At 40.6% G+C, this 27,790-nt stretch overlaps 4 protein-coding genes across 4 annotated transcripts; 2 read left to right on the forward strand and 2 right to left on the reverse strand.

Annotated features, from left to right (window-relative positions):
* Window positions 1–4,630: 4,630 nt before the first annotated feature.
* Window positions 4,631–5,986, forward strand: LOC137964412 (uncharacterized). The gene is made up of 2 exons (XM_068811351.1): window positions 4,631–5,167; window positions 5,948–5,986. Exons 1-2 carry the CDS (start codon window positions 4,631–4,633, stop codon window positions 5,984–5,986), a joined length of 576 nt encoding a protein of 191 aa, XP_068667452.1.
* Window positions 5,987–7,107: 1,121 nt separating this feature from the next.
* LOC137939215 (serine/threonine-protein kinase 12-like) lies at window positions 7,108–19,092 on the reverse strand. The gene is made up of 12 exons (XM_068784478.1): window positions 18,153–19,092; window positions 14,791–14,865; window positions 14,617–14,712; window positions 14,379–14,464; window positions 14,130–14,250; window positions 12,278–12,357; window positions 12,059–12,121; window positions 11,803–11,921; window positions 9,404–9,489; window positions 8,932–9,053; window positions 7,712–7,823; window positions 7,108–7,485 (listed from the first exon to the last, which is right to left on the reverse strand). Exons 1-12 carry the CDS (start codon window positions 18,468–18,470, stop codon window positions 7,387–7,389), a joined length of 1,377 nt encoding a protein of 458 aa, XP_068640579.1. The 5' UTR covers window positions 18,471–19,092; the 3' UTR covers window positions 7,108–7,386.
* On the forward strand, window positions 19,064–23,974 carry LOC137939293 (probable NADH kinase). The gene is made up of 6 exons (XM_068784600.1): window positions 19,064–19,379; window positions 19,501–19,867; window positions 21,660–21,905; window positions 22,064–22,144; window positions 22,263–22,414; window positions 22,511–23,974. The coding sequence occupies exons 2-6, from the start codon at window positions 19,778–19,780 to the stop codon at window positions 22,878–22,880; spliced, it is 939 nt and encodes a 312-aa protein (XP_068640701.1). The 5' UTR covers window positions 19,064–19,379; window positions 19,501–19,777; the 3' UTR covers window positions 22,881–23,974.
* On the reverse strand, window positions 23,448–26,388 carry LOC137939381 (E3 ubiquitin-protein ligase CCNB1IP1 homolog). The gene is made up of 8 exons (XM_068784679.1): window positions 26,318–26,388; window positions 25,525–25,624; window positions 25,332–25,404; window positions 24,829–24,874; window positions 24,697–24,727; window positions 24,194–24,449; window positions 23,920–24,080; window positions 23,448–23,689 (listed from the first exon to the last, which is right to left on the reverse strand). The coding sequence occupies exons 2-8, from the start codon at window positions 25,592–25,594 to the stop codon at window positions 23,448–23,450; spliced, it is 879 nt and encodes a 292-aa protein (XP_068640780.1). The 5' UTR covers window positions 25,595–25,624; window positions 26,318–26,388.
* Window positions 26,389–27,790: the final 1,402 nt, after the last annotated feature.

The following is a 27,790-nucleotide window of genomic DNA, read 5'->3' on the forward strand; positions in this document are numbered from 1 at the left end:
AAGGGTCGACAAATCCTTAGCCTTCTTTACTCTTTTGGTGTATAGAGAGAGTTTTTAGCCTTGGCCTTCAAGAGTGTTTGGCCACCCTTTGTAATCTTGTATTCTCAATACAAAGTGGGCTTTTCTCTTCTATACCTTGGTGTTTTCGTTGTCCCATTTGGCTTGTAACTTCTTGTGTGAAGTATTGGTTGGAAGATCCGAAGCTCAAGGAGGCTGACTAGTTCTTGGGAAGAGCTAGGCCGCACGGGGTAGATATTCAACTTGGCTAGACGGACCTAGCCCAAATCTAACCGCGTGACAACTGGTATCAGAGCGTACGTTGCAATCAATGGCTTCCACAAGTGGAGAAGATGCTTCAAGAGGCAAAGATCAAGTAAGTGATGTTAACTTTCGTTTTTCTACTCTTGAACATCGTTTGGATAGTGTTGAGAACCTTTGTACGAATTGGGAGGAATTCGTTCAAAAGACTATTGAGGAGCATCAGCCAACTCCGAATTGGCTGAGAGGATTTGAGGAGGATGTCCATTCGGCCATGGCTGTCATGAGGATGGAAATGGAACGATTGGGGAAGGATGTCAAAGATCTCTCGGGAGAGCTTGGGGCAAGACTCACTTTGTGCGAACGAGCCTTAGCAAATGGAGGGGTTGTTCACACACAAGCGAAGATAAAGGTGCCCGAGCCGAAGTCTTTCAATGGAGGGAGAGACGCGAAGGTCATAGATAATTTTCTATGGCAAGTGGAGCAATACTTCCATGCAAGCAAGCTCACCGACGAGCAAGCTAAGGTTAGTACGGCTGCCATGTTCCTATCCGATGATTGTATTCTTTGGTGGAGAAGACGCATGGGAGATGAGCAAGAGGGAGAGGACCCCGTCCACACTTGGGAGGATTTCAAGAGGGAGCTGCGGAGGCAGTTCTTTCCGGAGGATGTCGAGTACCAAACAAAGAACGAACTACGTGCATTGACGCAAAAAGGTACAATTAAAGAGTATGTACAATCCTTCACTTCTCTTATGCTTTGTATCTCCAACATGATGGATGAGGACCGTCTCTTCTCCTTTCTTGCTAGCCTTCGTCCATGGGCTGAGCAAGAATTGAGAAGGAGGGAGGTAAAGACACTAGTTTCAACGTTATCTACGGCTGAAAAGTTAACCGAATACGAGAGGAGGAATGATTCGATTAACAAGGTGTCCAAGGAAAATAATGGTAAAACAAATTTTAAGAAGAAGGAGAAAGGGGAGAAGAAGCCTTGGGTAAAGGATACCAAGGCTAGGCCGGAAGAAAAGAAGAGGGGACAAACAGAGGAAGAAGGTACATTGTTTCATTTGTGAGGGAGAGCACTATGCGAGGGATTGTCCTAAAAAGAGACTCCTCAACGCTGCTCAAACAGAAATGGACAATGGAGGAATTGAGCCTAGGATGGGTTCTCTAACCCTTCTCAATGCTGCTGTCCGTTCCAAGGAGGAGAAGGCTGCTCCACTTCCGGTAAGACCCTCAAGAGAACTTCTTTTTATTTCTCTCACACTTGCTGGACACACTGTTAAGGCAATGGTGGACACGGGCGCTACCCACAACTTCCTTTCAGAGGAGGAGGCTAGGCGCCTAAGAATACGAGGAGAGAAAGATGGAAGCAAGATGAAGGCGGTAAATTCTGCTGCTCGTGAAGTCCAAGGCATTGCCAGGAATGTATCGGTGATGATAGGCAAGTGGGTTGGATTTCAGAACTTTACCATTGTTAGCATGGACGATTTCAAGGTAATTTTGGGAATGGAGTTCTTCAAGGTTTGTAAGGCATTTATAATGCCACATGTGGGGGTAGTGGGAATTATGGACGAGCAAAGTCCTTGTACAATTTCTGAAGTTGAGACCAAAGATGTAACAAACAACGATTTAATGCTATCAGCCCTCCAGCTTAAGAAAGGTCTTAAGCAGGGCTGTTCTACTTACATTGCTTCTCTTTGTGCTATGGAGCAGAATGAGGCATTGCCTACCCCTAAGGAGATACAAACCGTTTTGCATGAGTATGGAGACCTCATGCCGGAGCAACTTCCAGCGAGGTTACCACCTAGGAGAGGGGTAGACCATCGCATAGAGCTTGAGCCCGGAGCAAGAAAGCCAGCACAAGCACCATATCGGATGGCGCCCAAAGAGTTGGATGAATTACGGAGACAACTCAGCGAGCTGCTGGATTCTGGGTTCATAAAGCAAAGCAAAACACCTTATGGGGCCCCTATACTATTTCAGACAAAGAAAAATGGAAGTATGAGACTATGCATCGACTATAGGGCGCTCAACAAGGTAACCATAAAAAACAAGTACCCTAGTCCTCTTATTGTTGATCTCTTTGATCAATTGAAGGAGGCTAGAGTTTTCTCCAAGCTGGATTTGAGAAGTGGTTACTACCAAGTTCGAATTGCGGAAGGAGATGAGGGGAAGACTACTTGTGTAACGAGATATGGGGCTTACGAGTTCATGGTTATGCCCTTTGGCCTAACCAACGCACCAGCAACTTTCTGGACTCTCATGAACGAGGTATTTTCCGAGTACTTAGACAAATTTGTCGTTGTGTATTTAGATGATATTGTGGTATATAGCAAGAGTATGGAAGAGCACAAAGAACATCTTCGAAAAGTGTTCAAGAAATTGAGACACAATCAGCTATATGTCAAGAAGGAGAAGTGCTCATTTGGGTTGCAAGAGGTGTCCTTTCTTGGACATTGGATAGGGGAAGGACGGATATGGATGGACAACAAGAAGGTGGAGGTTGTGCGTGATTGGTCAATCCCTACCAAGGTGCGTGAGCTTAGAAGTTTTCTTGGCTTAGCAAACTATTATATGAGGTTTATCAAGGGGTTCTCAGCTATAGCAGCCCCCTTGACCGATCTCCTAAAGAAGGACCAAAAATGGCGATGGACGGACTCATGCCAAGGAGCATTCCAGCGGCTGAAGGATACCATGATGGTTGAACCAGTGCTTCACCTTGCTGATTTCAGCAAGCCATTTGAGGTACATACCGATGCCTCAAATTATGCCATTGGGGGTGTGCTAGAACAAGAAGGACACCCAGTCGCTTATGAGAGTAGGAAGCTCAATGAAACTGAGCAACGGTACACTGTACAAGAAAGAGAAATGACGACGGTAGTGCATTGTTTACGTCTTTGGAGGCATTATCTTTTAAGCTCCAAATTTATTGTAAGAACTGACAATGTTGCTTCTAGTTACTTTCTTACAGAAAAAGCTCAGTCCAAAACAGGCTAGGTGGCAAGATTTCTTGGCCGAGTTTGATTTTGAGATGATGTACAAGGCGGGGAAGACAAATGGTGCTGCCGACGCACTGAGCAGGAAGGTGGACGCACCTATCTCTTACGAGGAAGAGACCAGCCAGAGCTTGGCGCACATGGCGCAAGAAGGACCAGCACCTTGCACGCATGCGGCAGAGGAGAAGACGCATGCGGCTGAATCCCCGCATACCGCAGCAGACGGCACTTGCTTCACGCGCACCACGCGCGGTGCGCGTGAAGCAGCACACGAAGAGGCGCGCGGCGCAGGAGATATGCGCTTTGCCCAAGGCAAGCGTGCGCGCATGGAAGACCATCTTGGCGTAGAAACAGAAAATGAAACTTTGCGATTACAAGCCTTGGCAGCAATTACACAAGTTGGTATGGAGTTGCTAGACAAGATTCGCATTGGAATTCGCCAAGATGCCCAGGCTTACAACATTGTACAAGCTGCTACCTTGGGAGAGACGAGAAGATTTTGGCTTGACGACGGATTGCTCAAGACCAAAGGTAATCGACTTTATGTGCCTAAGTTCGATAACCTAAGGCGTGACCTCTTGAGGGAATGCCATGATACCTTGTGGGCAGGACATCCAGGTCAAAGAAGGACGTTGGCCTTGTTATCTGGCCAGTATTATTGGCCTGACATGGAGAATGATGTGGAGGAGTTTGTGCGCACGTGTCTTATCTGTCAACAAGATAAGATCGAACAACGCAAGCGTAGGGGTTTGTTACAGCCCTTACCTATTCCAAAGCGGCCGTGGGAGTCTATTTCGATGGACTTCATCTCTGGATTACTTAAGAAAGATGGGCTGGCGTCTATCATGGTGGTGGTAGACAGATTTACGAAGTATGGAACATTTCGTAGCAGTGCCAAGTGATTGTACAGCAGACGGAGCAGCTAGAGCATTCATGACACATGTGGTGAAGCATTGGGGATTGCCCACAACGATCATCAGTGATCGTGACCCCAGATTCATAGGAAAATTCTGGACCGAGTTATTCAAACTAATGAGAATATCTCTAAGTTTTTCCACTAGTTTTCATCCTCAAAGTGACGGCCAAACTGAGCGGGTAAATGCTTTGTTAGAACAGTACTTACGCCACTTTGTTGCAGCAAATCAGAAAAACTGGCCAGACTTGTTAGACGTGGCCCAATTTTCATACAATTTGCAGAAATCGGAATCAACCGGGCATAGTCCTTTCGAGTTGGCGACATGACGACAACCTTTGGCTCCCACGGGTCTCTTTCCAGACACTTCACGGAAAAGTCCAGCAGCTCATCAGCTGGCGAAGAGGTGGAAAGAGAAAACGGAGTTGGCACGGGTCTTATTGCATAAGGCAGCCAAAAAGATGAAGAAACATGCTGATTTGAAGAGGAGGGAGTCTTCTTTCAATATCGGTGACCAGGTCCTTCTCAAACTCAGACCTGAGCAATTTCGTCACCTTAGAAGCAGGAACAAAGGTCTTTTGAAGAAATATGAAGGACCATTTCCTATCATTGAACGTGTGGGCAACCTCGCCTACAAATTGCAGCTGCCAAAAAGGTTTAAGTTCTACAATGTTTTTCATGTATCGAACCTTAAACCCTATTTTGAAGACCCGGACCCGGATAGAGTAGTTGACCCAAGAGCTCACATGGATATATCTACTACCTTTGACAATAAGGTAGAGTATATTATTGCAGACCGAGAGGAGCGCCAAAGGGGCAAGCCCCGGAGGACGCAATACTTGGTCAAGTGGCAAGGTCAACCGGAAAGCGAGGCAACATGGCAAGACGCTGCCGAGTTATGGCAGTTCGAAAAGGAGGTAGCCGTCTATCGCCAGGGGTTGCAGACGAGGGCGTCTGCCTTATGGCGGTGGGAGTATGAGACGGAGGATGAAGCCATGGTGTGGCCAAACACCAAGGTGGAAGACTGTGCAAGTCCAGTGCACAACAATAGAAGCAATGGCCAAGGCCAAGTGCAATGGCACGGCCCAGAGGGGCGTACACATATGGCTGGCCCGGCATCAACTTCAGCAAAAGAAGACACACTTGAGCTTGCCAAACGGATAGCCAAGCAACAAGGTGCACAACAACCCCAACAACCAGCTCAGACACAAGGCAGCACGCCAACAGACACTTCTGGCGGGGCGAAATGGGGTTGGGCGCAACCAGGAATCCTGGCGGGGCGAAATGGGGTTGCTGGCGCACGATTAGGACTCCAGGCGGGGCGAAATGGGGTTTCCTCAGGACGCCAGGCGCAGCAGGACTCCAGGCGCCCGCGGGCGAAATGGGGTTTCCTGAGGCGCCAGGCGCCCGCGCGCGAAATGGGGTTTCCTGGCGACCAGGTCGCCAGGCGCCCTGGTCTGGCGGGCGCCAGCCTGACCAGGGCGCCCCTTGACGCCAGAAACCGAATTTTTGGGATCTGACGGGTTTTTGAGCGTTTTTAGAGATTTCAAAAGGCCTAGGGAGAGACTATAAATAGAGATGCCTCTCCCATTGTAAAAGGGTCGAAAAATCCTTAGCCTTCTTTACTCTTTTGGTGTATAGAAAGAGTTTTTAGCCTTGGCCTTCAAGAGTGTTTGGCCACCCTTTGTAATCTTGTATTCTCAATACAAAGTAGGTTTTTCTCTTCTATACCTTGGTGTTTTCGTTGTCCCATTTGGCTTGTAACTTCTTGTGTGAAGTATTGGTTGGAAGATCCAAAGCTCAAGGAGGCTGACTAGTTCTTGGGAAGAGCTAGGCCGCACGGGGTAGATATTCCACTTGGCTAGACGGACCTAGCCCAAATCTAACCGCGTGACACAACGACTAGGGAGGGTAATCACTTACCTTTCATTTTTATTTATTTTTTAAATATTTTATTTAATATATATTAAACACAAAGTCATTTTTCCTCATTTCCTATGGCCATAAAAACATAAGAAAATCGATTTAATTTTTTTTTCAAATAGAAAAATTTTCTAATGAGAAATTAGTCCAAGGGAGAAAGATTTTTTTTCTTCTTAGATGGCACAAACAGTTCTTTAACTGCCACTTTCTTAGTTCAAACATATGAACCAAACCCAACTACCCAGGGGCCATCCAGTCCTGGTAGCAATGGAATGATAATACCAAAATAGATTTTATCTCAAAAAAACTCTGAAAGTATCATTAATTTATCTACCAACAAGCCAACTTGACAGTAACATGTAGAGCTCGAGTAATATAACCAGGTCGAACCAAATTCTCTCCTAGAGGTTCTCTCCTACCTATACTGATTAGGTCTGGATCAATTTACAAACCTCTCTTCAGACGAAGATGCCGACTACAGACGACGGAATAGAGTACCACTGAACTGGAGACGAAATGACTGGATTGTGGCTAGGATGCATGATCACTTTCGCTAGCTTTCACTCCAACACGACCAAATCAAGTACTCGATTCGACAAAAAAAATTAGTTTAGTGAGAAATTTTTAATTTTGGGCACAAACTTGCACCATCGATTTACATATCCAGGCTCCAGCTCTAAATTCCAAGATCAACACTAAGAGGATTCATGGGACCAGTACTAACAACCTCAATGAGACCTGAGTACCAACTCAAATAATTCCTACCCAAACTAAGGCCTTAAACCCAACTAATAATTGATTCCTCTTATATATACAGGAAGTTTAGAGATTCGAACACAAATAAATATTGATAGTAGATTTAAGACCTTGTTGATCCAGTATTTAAGACTCATTCGTAGAAATCGAATTAAGCAGGATTGGGAAATCCATCTTAGCTCTCAGCACAGAAAGGGTGCCCCTGTAACAAGCCGCCTAACATTTACTCCTTACAATGAGTCAATATCTAAAAGCCACATAACCAGAAGTTTATACTTTCAAGTCTGAAGAGGGTCCGTCACAAAACATCATAAAAAAAAAAAAAAAAAAAAAAAGTGATCTTGAATGTGGAACACAGTACTGATCAAAAACATGAAACAGATTCACTGCATATAACATATTTCTTCTCCTGTCAGTTTCGTGTGAAATAGTAGAATATACAACTAACGAGGAAAAAAATGTAGTAATAATAGAGGAGGCTAACAGATTTTGCGCTTGCAAGAATCGAGCAGTTTTCAACTTCTACAAGGAGCATGCACTAGGTTGTTGAACGCGAACTCCCATCACGACTACTTGGGTCAGAATTATCTTTCCTAAAAATAGCTTCCAGGTTCTGGAAACACTTTAACGGCCTCACCTGGAAAGGATTGTGAGAGACAGTTACACAACAAAGATTGATAATAGTTACACATGACAAAAAATTAATATCAGCTTATATGGAGCATGTAGCAACAACTCGTTGAAGAAATCAGTTATAGACGAGATATTATTAGGAATTGCATACATAAACTGGCAACAGTACTCATTACTGCAGGTAAGCAGACATAACCAAATGAAAAATACTAGAGTATAAACTGACATACCTTCCAACGTTTTTTCTGATACAAGTGGGTATAGATTCTAGAGAGCCGGTCTATTATTTGCCTGAATGTGGGTCTCCGTACTGGATTCTCATTCCAGCATTCCTCTATCAATCTGCAATGATTTTCAAACATGAAATTCTCAATCAAGACTATAATGTTGCAAAACTATTTTGCACGTCATGAAGGAACTGGAATTCAGGGAGTCACAAGCTGTTTCCAGTGCAAAATACTATATTCTGGCTTAAATGTTTCTTGTAAGATGGTATCAGTAAGAGGCTTGTTTAACCTCAACGTGAGGCCAAAATCTCTCCTGACAATGTGAAACAGAGCTTACAGCACACTCACCAAGGGCTAAATTAAACTTCATTTTATCAATTTCTCTTGGGGATACAATCACTCAAGCTGTGATAAGAGCTCCCCTACTAAATAGTTGTTAGCTGAAACACTGCAACAAAGGTTAAGTATTGCTTTACATGCATCTAATCTGGTTAACATTGCCCCTATTGTGATGTTTCAAAAGTGTGTTTGGGAGAGGAGGAAGGGGGCGTGATTTCTGTGAGGTCTTGGGTTTTTGTCTCACTAGAGTAAGGGGATTCAACATTCAAATAAAAAAATAACAGAACTCTCTGTCAAATCACAAAAAAAGTGATCAGAGTGAGAGCTGATCCTGGACAGAGCAACGCAGTTCAGAAAAGGTAAAATTTAGGAGCAATGTAAACACAACACAAGGTAAAGTTGCAAAGACCCTTTCAGGTATCAACTACAGAAGGAAGCAATGAGCATCTTCTTGGATAGGGAACTTTAGTTTAAACACAAAAAGCATCAGATTATTGAAGGATACCTTCTTCCGAGGAAGTTGCCAAGGTCAGTGGTTTTTTACGGCCAGGATTAACTATCAGAAAGAATGTCACAAGAAATTGACTCAAGGGGCTTTCACTGCATGCTCTTATATCTGCTTGACTTGTTTTCTTAAATACTAAAAACAATATTGCCTATGTTGAGATTCTGCACATTGTCTATCTGCCTGAAAATTAGAAGAAAATGTCCTCCAACTGACCGTTTCACATTTATTCCTAGCTGTTTTACATAAACTGATAATGTTTCATACGTTAATATAAAACTTTAAAGGTGTAAGAATCAGGAACATATTGTTCAAGACGTAGAAAAGTTTCAAATTAACAAACACAGAGGCAAACAAAATATAAAATTGTTGGACATACTCTTTTAAGCCATATGAATAAAGCTTCACTGGAGCTCTAAAAGGTGGCCTCTCTTTAGCAACATAGGACTTTGGAACTTCATTTTCTTGTTTCGCAGAAAAAGGTGGATGCCCTTCAATCATCTGGTCAGCAGGAAAAAGGTATAGATTCATCCAGTAAGCGTACTCAAATATCATTCTAATACAAATAGATAGCAAGTTCACCTAGGAATGTAAAAGGCTTTAAAGAAAGAGATATGGATAAACTATCTGATGAATATAGAAAAATGATGAAATGCAGAATAGAGGTTTTTAAAATGATCATGTCTTTAGATAAATAATACAGAGATGATCCCCCAAGCGAAAAACAACGAAAAAGTAACATCTATATTTTTCTTATTAAAACTTTAAAAGAAACATAAAAAGAAAAAGAATCCCATAAAAGATGGGTGTATGCATGAGGAAGAGAGAGTCGATAGAGAAAGATAAATCACCTCTTGCAGGATTAAAGCAAATGAGAACACATCAACTTTAGTATCATATTCTTTATTTAGGAAAACCTCCGGGGCAACATACCGACCTGTTAATGTTAAAACACAAAATAACTCTCTAAATGATTCAGATGAATAGACAATAGACATATATGAGATGAACTGAATAAAGAATAGAAGGACAATTTTGAAACAGATTTCAGACTAAAGCAAATGCAGTAGTTGACATACATTCAGTCACAAACACACTTTATAAATGATACAAAAAATCAGCAAAAAATGTAAGATAAGCAACAGTTCCTCCTTATGTGTTCTGGGCACTTAAAAGTGACAGTTCCATATATAGAAGAGATTGGACCCTGATCAGTATTATCAAAGTCAGACTAGACCAGCTAGTGGAACCTGATTCACCAAAACCCAATCATTTCATAGTGGCTGAAAACATTAAAATTCGGGATTTATTAAACAACCGCAACCAACACAATTCAAGCAGTTCAACCACAAAACTGGCTGGCTTGTTGGGGTCAGCTGGAAACCAGGTCAAGCAAGGGAGTTTCTTTACCCATGCAACATTAACAAGGGAGGACCGATACTCCCCCTGTCTCAGGTTGTCAGAAATGATAGGGGAAGGCCCATGCCATTATTGACAGAGAGGGTAGAGGACACTCCCCAGTCGATGAAGAAACCCTCCTCCCCCTTCTGCCAGTACAATTTGTACGGGAAGGTCTGCTGCTCCTTTCCTCCACCTTTTAATCTTTACAGAAAGAGAGGGATTCTATTTGAATTTCTGGGAAAAAAAATTTCATTGACTTGTCCATAAGGGTACAATGAGCCTCCATTTATGATAGAGGAAACTAGCAAAATACAATTACACTAATTATCTTTGTCCCAGTTACACCCAAAGTTAAACACTAAAAGATAAGTCCTAGAACACCTGAACAACTGAACATAAATAGAACACTAACATAACTAAAACACCTTTAACTGGGACTCTTCTGTGAGACCTCCTCTTGTGAGATTCTTGTAATATTCCACCATATTAATTTTGGTTCTGTGAAGACTACTTGTTGTGAGAGTCATGTAAAACTCTTTCATATTTTCTCTGCAATAGAGTCCATGCAACGGCAAGGAGGGATTGGATCCCTCCTAAGCATGCAAAAAAGAGGCAAACCAGGCAAGCATCCTTCACATCCTGCCTACATGCAAGGCGACACCATTCACCTTCCTTGCCACTGTGTGGACCTCCTTCACATATAGAAAGGAGGAAGGGAGGGCTTTGCCCCCTCCCCCAATCTGCACTTTTTTTAAATTTTTTATCTAAAATAAATTCAGCAATGACATCAATATCACATTGGATTGGTTAAACCAGACCAGGCCACCTTCTTGGGTCGATGGCCAAGCCAGTTCCAATAAACTTGGTCCTAGTAGGTACAGAAAGCACATTCAAACATTTATATACACAAGGGACCATGATCAATATGACTAAAATCTACCACTCGCACATCCAAATAAGATAGTGACCAAATGCTTTCCTACTGAATATTCACTTTTTTAAAAATTCTTAATTGATCCATTCTACTTTTTTACTGTTTTCTGCTTTCTCATATATCTGTTAGCTAATAATAAAGTTCAGTTACTATTCCAGGAAAAAAGGTAATCATATACCTTTTAACAATCAAATGGGATTATTCAATGACTCCTCATATGGTGTCATTCTGTGTTTCCCCATTCTAGCACTGCTTCACTGTGTAGTTTACTGGTTTTAGAAAAAGTGCAACGACACCAAGGTTGTCCGTAGTTTCCATGTACCAGGTATATCTAAAAGTGAGAGAATTTATTGCAAGAGAATAGTCTCACATTAGTATAGGCTTCGAAAGATCTTGTGCTTATTAGTTGGAAGAGCTCTTCTTATTTTGGCAAAGCTATTTGAGGAATCAGCCCTACTCCTACATGGTATTGAAGTTAATTCAAGCTTGTGTGTTTCTGTTTAGTGGTCTATGTGTATTAGTATTCTCTGTGACCCATTTCCAAATGTTCACATTCTGATCCAGTTTTTCAATTTAGTGCTGGACATTAGGAGTGTTGGTACTAAAAAAAATTAAATGTAATAAAATAAAACATCTTGTTTTTTATGCTTATACATGTGATCCATGTCATCGACTGGATGTCTAAGCATGAGAAAAAGTTGTGCAAATTAATCTCACATTAGTTTAGGCTTGGAACAGACCCAACTTCAACATGAAAAAAGATGAAAATACTAAGTACCCTTGTATGAATTGGATATCCCCATACTAATCAACAGATCACAAGCTAGTAGAGGAACTGCATTCTGGCGTTACAAAAAAATGAAAGGAAAGTTTGTATTTTGAGGAACACTGACCAAAGTAGAGTAATAAACTTACAAGAAGTTTCTTGACATGTTAGGGCTCTATCCTCTTTAACAGTCTTTGCTAATTTCAGAATCTTACTGACATCAAAGCCTGCAACCTTCACATGTCCGGAATCATCCCGTAATATATTTCTGTTATCTTATCCAAAGTAGGGAACATAAGAAATTCACGTAGTTCGGACTATTCAGATAGATATACTAAAAAGAACTGTATAGAGGCTGTAAAAAGAAATGCATTATGAAAGGAAAACTTTAGAATGACCGCTTACGAAGGCTCTAAATCACGATGAATAATAGCTTCAGGCTTGTGCTCATGCAAGTAATTCATCCCTCTGCAAAATAACAAGAACAACTGTAAACTCTAGCCAGTACAAGGATGGAATGCCTTAGATGGCAAAAGCTATGGGCGCATGTTTATCATCATAATACTAGTGCTTAAAAATGTCAAGTGTGACCAAAAAATTTGCCAGCAAGAGGTATAGGGAGACCTTGCAATGTCAAGTGCAAATTTGACTGCCAGTATTTGACTTAGTGCTCCTTTCCTTTTCAAGAATGCACAAAGATCACCCTGTGCGCATACATGAGCATAAAGGGTAAGAAGATAGAACTGGGGCTCCAGAAATAAATAACTTCCAAGCCAGAAGAAAAACGCATACATACACAAAACTATGTCATGTAGATCAATATGAGAGTCTGATTGCTAGCATGGAAAAAGATGAGCTGGTTTGAGTAAACAGCAGGTGAAGGAGAGGCAGACATAATATATTCAAATAATAATTGTTCTTCGCAGCCTCTCAACTGCCGTATGCCTCAAATTTAAGACAATGATAGCTGCAGTGTTCCTACACTAAACCAGCCAGTCCAACCTGACTGAACCAGGCTCTATCACTGACTGGACCAGTACAACATGATCATAAATATCATCTCGTTATAACTATAATAACTAAAAAAATTTGGCATTTATTTCACAATCTCTTATGGGTATTGGCTTTTGATATTTAAAGATCATTGCTTTCACTCTTCACTCCAACATCTTGAAACTATAATTTATAATTTGCATTTCCAAAGCAACAATGCAACCAGGGGTCTTTGGCTAGAGCAAAATCAAAGAATTATGATCAAGGGTCATCTCGCCTTTATTCTTTGGGTCTTTGGCTTGAGCAAAATCAAACATATTCCCCTTGGCGTTCAGTTGCCACTTGTATTTTTAATCACATCATTGCTTGGCTCTCGTCTCCCGATGCTCTTGAAGACACCTATTGCCTTAGCCTTAGAAGCAATTGGACTCGAGTTGCTTTTCTCTCTCAACTAGCTAAAGTTCCCCCAATGATTGTGTGGACCCCTCCTGATGTTGGTTATATCAAGCCTAATTTTGACGGCTCCATTGGTAATCCCAGTCCTTCTGGTTTAGGTGGCCTTTTTAGAGATGCTGAGGGAGACATCCTTACTATCTATGCTGGCCATCTTGGTACTTCTGATTCCACTGCTACTGAGTTACTGGCCCTCTTGGTACTTCTGATTCCACTGCTTCTGAGTTGCTGGCCCTCAAGCATGGTTTGCAATATTTTGGAGCAAGTCCGCTTCATGTTGAAGGTGACTCAAGTAGTGCCATTTCTTGGTGCTTGGGCTCCAAAGAACCACCTTGGTGGCATTGGTCTATCTTCTTTGAAATTCAAGACCTCTCTTCATGCATTGTTTGTAATTGGACTCACATCCATAGATCTGCTAACTGTATTGCTCATTTCCCCCCCTCCCCCCCCTTCTTTGGATGTAGTGTTGATTTGCCTTCAGACCTTATAATGAAAGCGCCCTTTCTTTTAAAAAAAAAAAAACCACCAGGACCAATTTGAGTAAACCTATTTACCAGTGGCTCACCCAGACGGATTGACCCTTTTTCCAAACCAAATACTTTTTGCTGTATGAGAACAGAAAGGGATTCCAGTTCCAGTTCAACCCAGGGGACAATGCTGGTCTCATTTGGTTTTAACAACATTACATACAAGGTGTTTAATTAAGAAACAGAGAGTTTCTTCAACTCATTTAAGGTTAGGGAAAAGTTTTAAACTAGTTCTGAGATGATCAAGACTGAAGAGACTTTTAAAGATCCCAAAAGGATCTCACAACAGTGACAAATTTCTCTAAAATATTTTGAAACAATCAACAGAGACTCACAAAGCAAAGCAAAGGGCAATAGCCTCTAATAGAACGAAAATGAAAGATCATAAATGTGAAGCCAGCAAAATAAAATCAGAGGCCGAGAGTAAATTAGATTACAATACCTTTAGAACATGAAAGGGAAGCATGTACAAGTAGTATATAAAAAAGGGAAATGACAACAACCTTGGGTAAATACTCAGTGACAATTATCATAGGAGTGCTTTGGGTAACAGCACCCAAAAACTGCACAACATTTGGATGTCGTATTTTCTGAAGCAAGGCAAGCTCATCTCTAAATGCCCTCCTGGCAAATTAACCAGATGTTAGAAGAGAAATGAAAGAACTAGAATAAGAAATGTAGGTTTGAATTCGAGAACATAACACTAAAAACATAAAAATTTGAATTTTACAGAAACTATATGACCAACCCACACTTTATCCTCATCGGTGAGAACGTCTTCCTCCAACTTCTTCACTGCAACTTGAGTTCCACGCCACAATGCAATTCGAAAGGTTCCCTGATATGTTTTGCAAAAGAAAGACCATAAAGCAACTAGACAAGAGAGAACCTCAAATAGTATATTTTTTGCACTGAAATGGAAAATTAGAGCAGAAATACACCAATTAATGTTTGATAACACTATCTTCCAGAAAGAAGTTAGACAAGTACCTTTGTAATATCAACACTATTAGTAAAATCCAGCTCCTTTGGATCAATCTCATACTCTGGCACCTCACGAGAATGTTGGACATGCATAGGAGCCATCTGCAAAAGGTAAAATCATAAGAAACAGAGAGCATGATACACGTGAGTCAAACAGAAAACCAAGTGCATGCAACATACCGGATGTTTTGCACCATGCTTTTCCAAAAGCTTGATCACATCATTGTTTTTGTAATATATTGCATCTGCAAGTGGCTGTCTAAGCAGAATTCAATAGGAAAAAAAAGAGTTGTACTATTCATGTAAATTACATAAACTACATAAACTCTATGTCAATTTTAAAATATTTGTACTATTCACATAAACTTTATGACTACTTTATTGTACTATTCACGTAAAACTCTAGAACTATTTACAAATATTTGTACTTTTCATGTAAGTCTACGACTATTTTCTTGGTATTCTACAACTTGTAGAGGCTCTACAGTATCACAGTAATCATTGAGAAAAGGATGAAAAATGAATGATTGGATAAAATTAAACAGATCTATTATTAAGACCAACTTTTAAGTTCAGATTCAGTACGAAATGTTGTTCTAAGAAGGCCCCTGTTTGGTTAGAGAAAAGTGACAGAAACATTAAAGAAAGAGAGAAATCAATCCTCCCTTAAGAAGCTCTCTAATTGCTTTTCTTTCTCTTGTTTTCTCTTGAATCAAACAGGGGTGTAAAAGCATCTCCAAGAGAACGTTTCCACAAAATGAAGACAAGGTACAAAGCTATTATTCTACAGGGCTGTTAGTGTGCGTGTGGGTCAAGTGAAAAAGAATTTGACTACATTGTCACTTGACCCAGATGCGTTAGTGTGCGCACCGGGCACCAGTTCAAGTGGGTGAAGAGGTGGATCCACTTGAGCTCGCCCATAAGTAAAGTGATGAATCAGGATTCCCACCGAAATCATGGTTCATCCACTTGAACTCGCTCTCCCTTTTGGCGCTCTCGCTCTCCCATCTCCCTCTCACTCTCGTTCTCAGCCCTCTCTTCTTTTTCCTCTCCCATCTCCCTCTCGCTCTTGGAGTGCAGCAGCTTTGCATCTCCCCCTCCAACCTTCCCTTCCGACTTTCCTGTGTCAGGCTGAGGAAAAGGCCGACCTGTGGAATTCCGGCGACACTCGCACCGAGTTCAAAAAGACGATACGCAATTCATCAATCCGCTTATTGCTACCCAATTTATGAATCTGCAACTGCTTGGTTGTTTCATTTTATTTTTGTTGAGGACATTTGATTTTGATTTGTAGGATTACTTCTCTGGGTGCGGAAGCGTGTCTTTCGGCCGGGTCTGCTAGGAATGCTTACAACACCAAGTACCGCGCCCAGTTCGGCATCCGACACTTATCATGTGCAGAGCTCCAGAAAGGGATGTTCGCCGCCAGGGTGGCGCTCATCTTGCTCTCCATGGTCTTCTCCCTCTTGTTTTATTGCTCCCACACCAAGGCCGACACTGGCAGGTGGCAGAAACACATCAAAGAGGGCGTCTCCATGAACCCTTACCCCCAACCTGGCGAGTTTGGCAGCGAAAAAGCCTGATCTCCAATGTATTCTCCCCTCTTTACTTTGTCTACCGCGTCGATCTTATGAAGCATACTAGAGAGAATTGTCAATGTAAAGAAAAGAGTTTAGTCTCAACATTAGACGATGCTTGTATATCAATCTACTGGTTTTCTATCTGTGTTGTGATGTGAAAGAAAATTTTCAGTTTATTGGGTGGAGGAGAGGATTATAGAAGTCATAACATGGTGAAAAATTCCTCAAAACAACAGACACCCTAGTTGCTGGAATGTTCTTCAGCTGGACTTTGCTCTGAATTCACCGACTCATTTGAGCAGACATTCTAGCCAATCAGAAAGTTGAATAGAAATATAGCATTTATGCCTTTTTTCCTGAAATTGTTCTCAACTAGAACCTATTATCTCTCTCAAATCGATGCAAAAATGAAAAGAAACAAACGATTTTCATAATTTTTGAATGGTTCATGCTAAAGGGCATTTTGTATTGATCGTATTATCTGCAGCCTAAGTGAAACTAGAGAATGAAGTGGCTGGCATACAATGAAAAATTGCAAGAGCTAACGATTCAAAGACGCTCTTCTGAGTCAAATCGAAGTTTTGAACTTTCGATTGCCAATTGCCAATTGCCACCTCGTTATAACCAACCAATTCTGGTTTAAGTTCTTCTACTTAACACATTTTTCATTGGGTACTAACACAGGAAAGTGTTTTCCAATGCACTTTACATGTACTACACTAACACCAACAAGTGATTCACTTTGACTTTGACTTTCACTTACACTAGGTAAAGTGCACTAACCCCCCACAGATGACATTTAGAAATAAAGTGAGACAAAAAAAGGTAAGATATACAAAAGACACAGAGATACAGAGTGTTGGCAATTGCTCATGCTAAATCTATAAGTGCCCCTAGGCCCATACAAGCAGGGAAAATGTTGACATGCTTAAGAGCAATGGAACCAAGATGACAGACAGATATCTCGGGACTAGGTTCAGCTACTCTACCAAGGATAGAATCTTTCAGTTGATACATTTGATGTTTTAGTCATATGCTTCAAAGTTATTCCCTTCACCAAATGCAAGACAGTGTGAAACAATCACTTATCCCACAAATCATCATCTGGCACTATAGACTAGGTGTTAGAAATGTTACAGTCACAGAATGCTCCCAGCATCTGAAACCCCAAAATCAGCTTAACTAATCAAAACCACCAGAAAACTGCAAGTATTTTCCACAATCAAATGGAGGAGCAAAACATAATTTGATAAAGCTGGTAACGGCCAGCCAGCATTGAGGATAAGATGTTGGAACATATATCTCTGTAATAGCTCAAACAGAAACCTACAACCCAAGCTGTTGAAGGTCTCGTAAAACCCTTTATGATTGGTTGACTTGCTTTGAGTCAAGAAGTAACTTCAAATGTGCAGTTTGATCGGGTAGAGCAGGTATTACACCAGATATCTTTGTTAATAAATAATTTCTCTTTCTTGGTCAAAAGTAACAGTATTATAGCATGCCCACTTTATCTAACCGTTTGCAGCTCTAAAACAAGATCAAAATTTCTCTTTATTGGTCAAAAGCAACAGTATTATAGCATGGCCACTTTGTCTAACCGTCTGCAGCTCTAGAACAAGATCAAAATTTCTCTTTCTTGGTCATACGCAACGGTATTATAGCATGCCCACTCTGTCTAACCGTTTGCAGCTCTAAAACAAGATCCGTATAACTAGGAACTACCACACGGCGTATACGGGCTGGCTAGAAAGGAGAAACTGACAATATCCAGAATCCTCGACAGCGCAGGTCATCCATTTGGATAACAGAAGGCATAACTAAACTAGTCTTTACAACATGAGCATTATCCGGGGCACAAATTGACCCATTTCATAGTGTTCAGGTGAGTATCCACAAAAAAATCCCGTAAATCGTAACATTTAAGGCCAGAGAAACTAAGTTTATACATTCTACTGAACGTACCGTACTGCCCCAACGATCTGTAGGGTCCACTTCAGCCCCTCTGTTCAGCAACAATTCAACAACCTCCGTTTTGCCCTGGCAAGCAGCCACATGCAAGGCAGTCCTTCCGTCGATGTCCCTAAAATTAACACCGGTTCCTGAATCCAGGAGCTCTTCAATTCCTTTTAGATCGCCCTCGTTAACCAAGTACATAAGCCGAATAGGCGGTTCAACCGTTTCCGGCAACTCTCGATCATCCACAGAATCATCCGATCTCTTCTCCGGCGCAAGAGACGACTGTCTTCCCAAACTGAAACGCCCCGTAGATTTGGATTCCATGTAGCCTCAAACCCTAGTTCGCAGTCTTGGCGACGAGCTCCAAAGTTTAAACCGCACAAACGGATAGCAGAAATGGATGGAAATAAAAATACAACCTTCAAAATGAGAAAGGCAACGGTAGCGATATCTTGCAAAATACTCCGACCGCTCTTGACTGATTCTGAGTGCCAATAGAGACGAGAGAAGCGGAATGAAAAGTAAAAGACCGAAATCGATCTGCGCGATGAAGAAACTGAACGGGACCAAAAGAAGAAACTTAAAGGCGGCTTTCGTCGTCGACTCCTTGTCACTGCTACGGACTTTCACGTTTTCAAACCTCCAGTTTTGACTCTAAGCCTGATTTCTAAAGCCGGAAGTGACCCCTTTCATTTCTTCGTAAAATTTCAGTTTAAGAATAATGTGAAATGACGCACAAGAGAACCGTCTCTCTTCCTATGGGATAAAAACACCAATGAAAAAAAATACCAAAGAGAGTGGGATACGGTGTGGTCATTTCAGAGTAGTGAAACTGAAGAGTATGATGCTTCCAGCGAACACGGACATGTGAAAGAACCTTCGGTTCAGCTGCAAGCTACACCTTGCTTGAGTGACAAGAGAAGCGAAGGGAGATGCGGATTACTACTATATTTTGTCGGCCACAGAGACTGACAAGAAGGTACACGACTCAGGCGATAAAGTTGAAGCTCTCGCCAAAACGTTGAGAAACTCTTCCGGTACGCGTTTCTGGAGCTTAGATTTTTCACCATTCCACGTGATTACGTGTTCCCAGGAAGACGATTTTCGAGGTGCAGCTCATTTCCTGAATGTATAAAAACTAGGTCAACTATGTCACGAAGAATGCAAGTCCCAGTGGATTAGGGAATTAAGCCGTTGGCCACGACAACGAGCGAATCCTAAATTGTTCTTTCGGTGAGAGTTTTCTGACCCGTAAATCCTCCTTCGCTGTTTCTGGATATTTTGAAGTCATTTACCTCCGTTAAATCCTCAGCTAGCTTCTTTAATCAAAACCGAGTCCGGATCTGAATTGCAGAGTTGCAGTGGGTGATGATGATTGATAAGAAGAATCGAAAGAACTCATCTTCCAATCCAGGTTAGCCTAGTACGGATGTGTGTGTGTGTGTTAGCCCGATGGGTATTATGTATGGGCCTGTTGGTGCCCGATTTCTCTATCCATCAGATTGGACGCCAATGGAAAAAAAAAAAAAAAGACTACTCGCTGTGCGGCACACTCGTAAAGCAGCAACCCAGTGTTTCGGCACCCGCTCAACAAAATTTGGCCTGCGTTAACAGTCTGGAGAGAACCAACCATGTCGAGGCGGCGAATACTCTTGCTGCTGAAGCCCTTCGACGTCTTCCCTCGTAGACGCACGGAGGCAATCAGTTCTTCACTCCCTCGGGTAAAATACCCTCAAGCAATATACTCTCTCTGTCTCTGCTCTCAACAATAAGCTATCGTTGGAATTCCCTACTTTGTTCTCCTCTTAATTTAACCATTTTGTCTTACGTTCTGCTTTTGTGGTGTACGAATCTTCTTTGCACATGTAAAACTGTGGGATTTATAGGGAGTGAAATGGGAATATAGGCCTTGAAATTGTTTGACAGGAGTGGAAGAACTCGGCGTGAAAAGTTTGTTGCTCTTCTGGGATGCTCTATGCGAACAATTTTTTTTCTTTCTGTACCATGTATTAATACTGCAAATATTATTCCTTATAGATGATATTGTATCAGCACCCATAAGTACTTGGCTTTGGAGTAAGATTGAATGCTGAGCGAGCAATTAGAGGTTCTTGTGATCATTTATGTATGCGAGCTTTTCATCACATCATTCCTGTCCAATGCTCATATCACTTTATCCATCCAAAAGTTTGTGAAAATAATAGACTTGATTTTTAGTTTCTGATGCTATCGAGCAGACCATGAAATGTTGAATAATCAATAAGATCAGGCAAATTTTTGTTACCAGTAAGGGCAAAGCTCAATTGTCAGTAGGATATTAATCTAATTGTGGTTTTCATTTGCATTTCTTTAGCTTGCAAGGAGCCATTAATTTTCTTTTGCACTGAATTTGTAATTTATACATGAATATACATAATTCCATGTATTTTTATGCACATTTTTTAGTTTCCACATGAATATATATAAAGTTCAGGTATAATTCATGTCTTCCAAGAGGTATTCTTAACTGGAAACTGCTAAAATTTTCAAGTGTGAATCTTTTTTCAGTTTTTTATTGAATGATGTCCTCAGACCATAGATATCTGATTGGTGAAACCAAGGTGCTCTGTGATCAAATTAAGAGAGTGGGAAAGATATAAGTGTTAGCTAAACCCACTTATGTTCTCCCTAAGGCAGCCGTCAACACCTTTTCATTTTGGCTTACCTCCTAACCAATGCTTGCTTTATTAGGGTAGAATTATTTTATTTTTCACTTTGGCACTTTTATTCTATTGAAACCCGAGAATTCCATCCTTAAAATCCTTGCTTCATTTTCTCTGACTTGCACTCCACTTCATTGACCTCTCTCTTTGATGCCTTTGCTTTATGAAGGGATATAGAATAGCCAATGCAACCAGCTATACTATATTGTATTTCTTTTGACTGGTGCATTTTTTGTTGAATATGCTTCTTTTTCTGAAAGTAAAGAAGCCAAACTGCGCATTTTAGAGGCTTTATTTATGCACCTCTTCCTGTAAAAGTTTATTATGCGAAACTGGTTAGGCATACAAGATACTCAGCTGACCCTAAGTCCCTGTACTCCGAAGGTCATAGGTAAAACAAATAAATAATTTAGAACATTGGAAATTATGTGATGTGGGAAATAATGAGAATTTAAGAATTGATAGTTTTCTATGTTGTCTCGATCCTCTGCTTGAGCAAAGGTAAAGTATGCATTATATTACCGGCTTGACTTGGTCATTTTGGAAGATTATTAGTATTTTCAAATTTATGATCTTGACATACTTCCGATATTGTTATGGAATATTTGAGTAGTGTGCTGTAATTACTGACGATAATGGATGTGTACAAATATTGTGAAACTATATCTCTGGGATTGTCCTGCTGAATTAGTTTCACCTATATGCAGTCTATCACAACTGATGACTGGTAATAGAATTCATTTGAAGCTTTTCACCTAAGAAATAAATCATGTATGTCTATTTAAATTGATTTTATTTTTTGAAATTGCAGGTTAAACATTACTTAGATGACAGGCATAGAGTTCATAATGATACAATCAACCACTGTCAGAATGTTCTATGTCAAAAGTCACTTGATTGGGAGCCTCTTTTAAGGAATAAGCTCTGTAAACCAATTCGTAATGTGGATCTTGTTATTTCCATTGGAGGCGATGGCACCCTTTTGCAGGCCAGTCATTTCATGGATGATTCAATTCCTATTCTTGGAGTTAACTCGGATCCCACAAAACCTGAAGAGGTTACCTTCCCACCCTTGCTAAGATTCTCAAATTTTATGCAGTTCATGAGTATTTAAGCAATGTACTTGAAATTCTTTCCAGTTGTGCCTGTTTCATTGATTTGCTCATGCAAGATATTATTTTGGAAACATTATCTATTTTTATCTTTTATTAATAGGTGAAAGAGCTCAGTGGTGAATTCGATGCTACAAGGAGCACTGGCTATCTTTGTGCTGCCACTGCTGGAAACTTTGAACAGGTCAGAGCACATTGGGTATTCTTTCATGCTTATTAAGCACAAATTTGTTGTGTTTTGATTGATCCAATTTCTAGTTGTTCTGTTCATGCAGTAGAGCTACTGTGCTGATCCTTTGCAGGTATTGGATGAAATTCTTGAGGGTCAAATGGCTCCTTCAGACGTTTCAAGGATTTCGATAAGTTTAAATGGTCAAGTTTTGTCAACCTATGCTCTTAATGATGTTCTAATTGCTCATCCATGTCCAGCAACAATCTCTCGCTTGTCATTTTTGTAAGGAACTGTTTACTGAGTTTTACAGTTCTAAGTTTGGTTTGCTTGGTTGATAATTTATTGAGTTCAACATATGTTTTTTGTGCTTTCTTCCAGAATGAAAACCGATGGCCAAGTAACCTCCCCTTTAGTAAATTGTCGATCAAGTGGTCTCAGGGTCTCTACTGCTGCAGGGTCAACAGCTGCCATGCTTTCAGCTGGAGGATTTCCAATGCCAATTTTGTCTGACGATCTCCAGTATATGGTTAGGGAGCCAATTCTAATTGAGGCAGCAAATTCTAACTTAATGCATGGGGTTATAAAATCTAATCATACCATGTACGTGGCATGGTACAGTAAAGAAGGTGTCATATATGTAGATGGGCCTAACGTCTTTCAGTCAATTCAGCATGGAGATGCTATTGAGCTATCATCAAGAGCCCCAATCTTGAAGGTCTTTTTGCCACCACATTTGTTAAGAACTTGAGGTATCATTTCATACGATGAAAATTTTGAATTTTTGAAAGAAGCATCTGGTCATCTATTCTCTTGCTTATAAGTTGATTTTCTTATTCTTAACTCCAAGACTTTAATCAAGAGAGTACTGAACTTTGATATTTGTGCTGTGGAAAAAAATATTAACAGAAAATTCGCAAATAGGTCGCCAAAAATCAAAACAGGTACTTTTAGGAAGCATAGCACAAGAGGTGAGTCAGGTGATAACAGTGGCTTGCTCATTTAGGAAATATCTTCTGGGTCAGGGAACATTCTTCACACGTGCCTTTAGTAAATCAGAGCAAGTTCATCTTATATCACGGTTAGCTAATCAAGTCTAACAAAAGGCTATGAATGGCTGAGATTTTGACAGTCGGACAAAGTCATTAAACACTTTGACGCCAAGGAATGGGAGTCTTGGAAGTAGGAATAACAGAGAATGGAGCTAGTAGCCGCAGCATAACTTTGCCATTTTCCACTCTTTTCTCTACAACCTGAAACGTGAAGAGGAAATCACTTGGACGACTCACACAGGTTTAAAAGAACTGGAACAGAGGCATTATGTGAACATGTTTGGGCGGTTCCGTGAGAGCCGAGGCCTTTTCATTGGAGAAAGTATGAGATTCTGTAAAGTCATGGTTGGGTTGCTGGCTTCAACCCCAAATGTAGGACGACCAACCCTTCTGTTGTTTGCCTCTCCAAGAATTGGTGCAGGTTTTCCTGGTGAGCATCCAGGAATGTCAAAAGGTCCAGAGTTGGAACTCTTCGTTTGGGGTTGAGGCCACACATCTTCTCTCTCTCCTGGAGTTTCAGGAGTGAAAACCAGCGGATTTGCAACAAGTAAATCAACTGATTTTTTCTTGGGGGGATCATAAAATAGTAAATAGCATTGGATTACTCAGAGCTAGCGAATCAAGACCCATATATCTAAAATAAAAAATCCAAATTTTTAATTTTCCTAAAACCGAACAGTTTCTGGGACTTTGGTTCAGATTGTGGTTTGTAATTTGTTTTATAACATAATGAGTCACCTTGTCTGAGGAGATCCCTGTTTTCCATAATCTTTGCTGGACTCGAGAACGTGTGAGGTTCAGCTCTTGTGAAGTTGTTTACAGGCTGGATTGTTGATCTCTTCACTGACACGTATTCATTTCTCAGTGATTCATACATCTCATCCAGTTTTCTTTTCTGTCTGCTAACGAAGACCAACTAAAAGTCTTTAGGTTTCATAACCAAGATTTTCATCCTATATGTGAACGAGAATGGACTCTATCAGGTAGAAAGCAAATGAAGCGAAGAGTATACCTGGATTTTTCAGAGAACTTCTCCTGGAGTTCTTGCTTGTTCTTAGACAAGTTTTCATTCTCCTGCTCCAACAACAGGCATCTCTTGGCCATTTTCAGGTAGGCTGTATGAACTTGCTCTAGTTTGTCTGTGAACTTTTCTTGCACGGCTTCGCATTTCTGTTGGCATTGACCGACTACTTTGTTCATTTTGTATTGCACTTCCCGATCCCTTTGCGCAATGTAGAACATTACACTCCGATATGCACTTTTCATCACTGATCTTGTTTAAGAAAGAACAGAAATGGAAAGAGATATGAAAGGACAAGCTTTAGTCATCATCATTGATGAAATTTATAATAGCTTCTTGGTAGTAAAGATTGGCCACTTTCCCTTTATTATTGCCCACTGTATCTCATCTTTTTGAACTACAGCTTGGTGCTGCAAACTAAGATCATGATGAATTAAGAGGTTTTCTATAACATTGTAAACCTCGGAAAGTTTATATAGAAAGGCAAAGGATACAGATCTGTGGTGATACACCGGCCATGGCCATCTGGAGTAGGAAATGTCATAATAAATTCCAACATGAAACAAAAAGGAAAAAGAAAATTCCCACAGTAGAAAATGAGATTGGAAAGTGTAGTAGGTTTATACATTTATCCACTCATCGTTGGGATTCATATCCACTGGTTTCATGAGGCTGATGAACGAAAAGCACCATACTTCGATCAGATTGGCAAGTCAAAACAATATATTTTTAGAAAGAATGATTAAAAACAGGTAATACAGGCTCTGCTAAGCGTTGTGACTTAATACTCCAGTTACCACGTTATTTGAATTGTCAGAACTCGAAGTGAATTTGGATTTTGATATGTCGAGAAACGTGTGGGCTAAATTACTTAAAACTGGCTGGCTACCTGAATTGAATGATGTACGACTTAGTCTTGCAGACAGGCAACTGAAGAATATCTGAACTTAAAACGTTTCTCAAATTTTGGCTGAAAGTCAGAAACAACTGAAAACCACCTCTGAACCACATATTCACTCTGGATGTGTACGGGGACTACAATTTCTTTTACCTAAGAATAAACTGCATAGATGTTGAAGATTAATTTAGTTCTTGAGCTGAAAGTATGAAACAAGTAACAAATTTGCACCTTATAGAAAGCACTTGATCGCAGATAGGACACGCAGCATCGTTACTGAGGATCCTGCTAGCATCTTCTGAGCCTTTTTCTATACTGTCAAGAAAACTATTGCTGCCGATTTGTTAACCTTAATTCAGTGCAAGGCACCTACCATTTCAATATACGCGTAAAGTAGTTAAGTACACTACGGTATGTTGGATACACAACAGATGCCCACAAGTAGTGGATACGGCGCGCCCTTCCAGTTCACGCCAGCAGGCATTGCACCTCATTTCGGGCTTCGATAATTGGATGAGTTTCAACTGAAGAATTAAAGATGGTTAACAAGGCCTCCACAAATCAGATATAAGCTGATAGTATTCATGTCGGGCATGAGATCGGATCAGATCACATCACCAAACATTAGTGCTTGACGGAGTAAGGAGAACCAGTGGAGTAACTGCTGTCATGTACCTAAGAATCTAATTCTTATTTTCACAAAGTCAAGAGGTCGATTATTTGGTCATCGTCGTGCAACTCAGCGATACAAAATTGCATATTTCACAAATCCTCTACTAGTTACTAGTGTGTGGCATATCTGGAAATTAAAAACGAGCTGAAACAAACAAATCTGGCAGTAACTACAGCATAAAAATCCTTCAAAATCCGGATATTGGTGGATGTTTAGAGGAAAATGTTTTAGAACCTGAAATCACGGACTTGCTAACTGCTGAAGGAAGATAACTTAGGTAAGAAGAATCGCGGTGTTAACTATCCATAGAATAAGTTCCATAAACAGTATTCGTTTTTCCGATTGTTTAAAATGAGAAGAACTCGGCATAGATCTAATAAAAAGAACTTTCAATTGCTGGAACTCCAGTGTGAAGCTCCAGTATCAGAATATGATTCGACTGAGGACTATCGCTCAAGGTTGATCAACAGTAGTGTTATCCGGTTTGCACCTCAGATTGAAACAAACAAGCCAAAAAATGAAATATATTGAGCTATAATCATACCGTCTGAAATATTGTCGGGAAAATACTCCAGCGAACTGAATTTTGATCTTCTTCTCGTGCAGGAATTAGACATCGAAAGCGAGCTGCAAGTCGACAGAAGCTAAAACAGAAATGTCACAGATGATGGAGAACGACTTTACCTCTACCGAGCTACGTCGGTCTCTGGCACTCGAAATGTATTTTGAGAAACGAGAATTGAGCGGGAAGAGGGGTCTCGTTGATAAATCCTGACCTTTTAAGAACAAAAAGTGTGACGATGGAACGACCGTCCTTGTACGTGGGCCCCGCTCTCAGCAAGTTCGAGCTTAGCTTTGGTCCCTGCGGCACTGCCAAATTCACGCGGTACTCGGCAGGGTGGGCTGTTCGGCTGCATATCGAATTTTCTGGTAGGGGGTGGCACGAGTCCAAGAGAGCTGGAACGAGCATATGTCTCAACTGGATTTCATTCAAATATCTGGAACTAGAACGAGCATCTGTTTCAACTGGATTTCATTCAAATATCTGGAACTAAAATTGAAATCGAACTCGAGCAAAATTGAAACTGAGCCGAATAATTTGTATGTAATAAATGTATCAATTTGGGTATTGGATTCCATACAACTTAGGGTTTCATTCACTTGAAGTGTAAGTTAAAAAACGAGAGAATTTTATCCTTCCAATCAATATAATTATCTCAATTCAGAGATTAATTCTTAATAACGGGAGGAATCAAATTTTGAACTAGATAAAATTTGAACAAATACAAAAGAAACAACAAGTTTTCTAAAACATGCAATGAAAAAAATTGATATGAAGGAAGTTTATGAAAAAAATGAAAATATGGGAGTTCTAAAGAGTTAATCTAGTAAGGCGCTGTTAGTTGAATAATCGCCATATATATACGGTCTAATCAGTACCAAGTCAATCGGGGTTAAAACACAAAAAAGTGGTTAATACTTTCACTACGTGTTTCATTTGCTACCTGAAGGCTGAAACCATCCATCCTCCTTTCATCTATTTATTTTTTATTTTTTTATGTATGACTCAAATCAAGATCATATGTTTATCAACCATACAAATGATTAGACATATGTCAGCCGTACCGATACAAATGCCACCTCCGATTCGCAAAAACTGAAAACCCCGATTTTTGTACGCGTAACAGCGTCTTGTGATTAATATAAAAGAGCAGGATTTATTAATGAAAGCAGGATTTTGGGTTTGTTTCTGGCAATTAGGTAAAAACTTACCTTTTTGTCTTTGTCGGTTTGTCTACATCGTTTTCTTCCGTAATGTAGCCATCTCTTTCCGCCATGCGATAACCATCTTTTATATGCCTCGTGGGGTCGTTATCTCAGTGTATCTCCGAGTCTCTTCGTACTTGTGATTCACAGTTTCACACCTCATGCTGTGGCCAGTCACGAGTTTGCCTGGTCGCGACTCCCGTTCACACGACAGCTTTGATTTTCACACAACATAATATGCCCCACCCCC

Source organism: Aristolochia californica, unplaced genomic scaffold (genome assembly GCF_029961685.1).
Source record: "Aristolochia californica isolate CCGP_79_NKW_82.1479 unplaced genomic scaffold, dmAriCali1.0.hap1 SCAF_1, whole genome shotgun sequence".
Lineage (NCBI taxonomy): Eukaryota > Viridiplantae > Streptophyta > Magnoliopsida > Piperales > Aristolochiaceae > Aristolochia > Aristolochia californica.

Coding starts and splice junctions, on each gene's coding strand:
- LOC137964412 (XM_068811351.1), top strand. CDS start 4,631: ATGAAGAAACATGCTGATTTGAAGAGGAGGGAGTCTTCTTTCAATATC. Junction 5,168..5,947: donor AGACGGAGGATGAAGCCATG/GTGTGGCCAAAC, acceptor TCTTGTGTGAAG/TATTGGTTGGAAGATCCAAA.
- LOC137939215 (XM_068784478.1), bottom strand. CDS start 18,470: ATGGAATCCAAATCTACGGGGCGTTTCAGTTTGGGAAGACAGTCGTCT. Junction 14,866..18,152: donor CAGATCGTTGGGGCAGTACG/GTACGTTCAGTA, acceptor CTGCTTAGACAG/CCACTTGCAGATGCAATATA. Junction 9,490..11,802: donor AACATGTCAAGAAACTTCTT/GTAAGTTTATTA, acceptor TAACATTAACAG/GTCGGTATGTTGCCCCGGAG.
- LOC137939293 (XM_068784600.1), top strand. CDS start 19,778: ATGTCGAGGCGGCGAATACTCTTGCTGCTGAAGCCCTTCGACGTCTTC. Junction 21,906..22,063: donor ATCCCACAAAACCTGAAGAG/GTTACCTTCCCA, acceptor TTTTATTAATAG/GTGAAAGAGCTCAGTGGTGA. Junction 22,145..22,262: donor CTGCTGGAAACTTTGAACAG/GTCAGAGCACAT, acceptor GATCCTTTGCAG/GTATTGGATGAAATTCTTGA.
- LOC137939381 (XM_068784679.1), bottom strand. CDS start 25,594: ATGAGGTGCAATGCCTGCTGGCGTGAACTGGAAGGGCGCGCCGTATCC. Junction 25,405..25,524: donor TACTTGTGGGCATCTGTTGT/GTATCCAACATA, acceptor GTATAGAAAAAG/GCTCAGAAGATGCTAGCAGG. Junction 24,081..24,193: donor AAGTTCTCTGAAAAATCCAG/GTATACTCTTCG, acceptor CTTCGTTAGCAG/ACAGAAAAGAAAACTGGATG.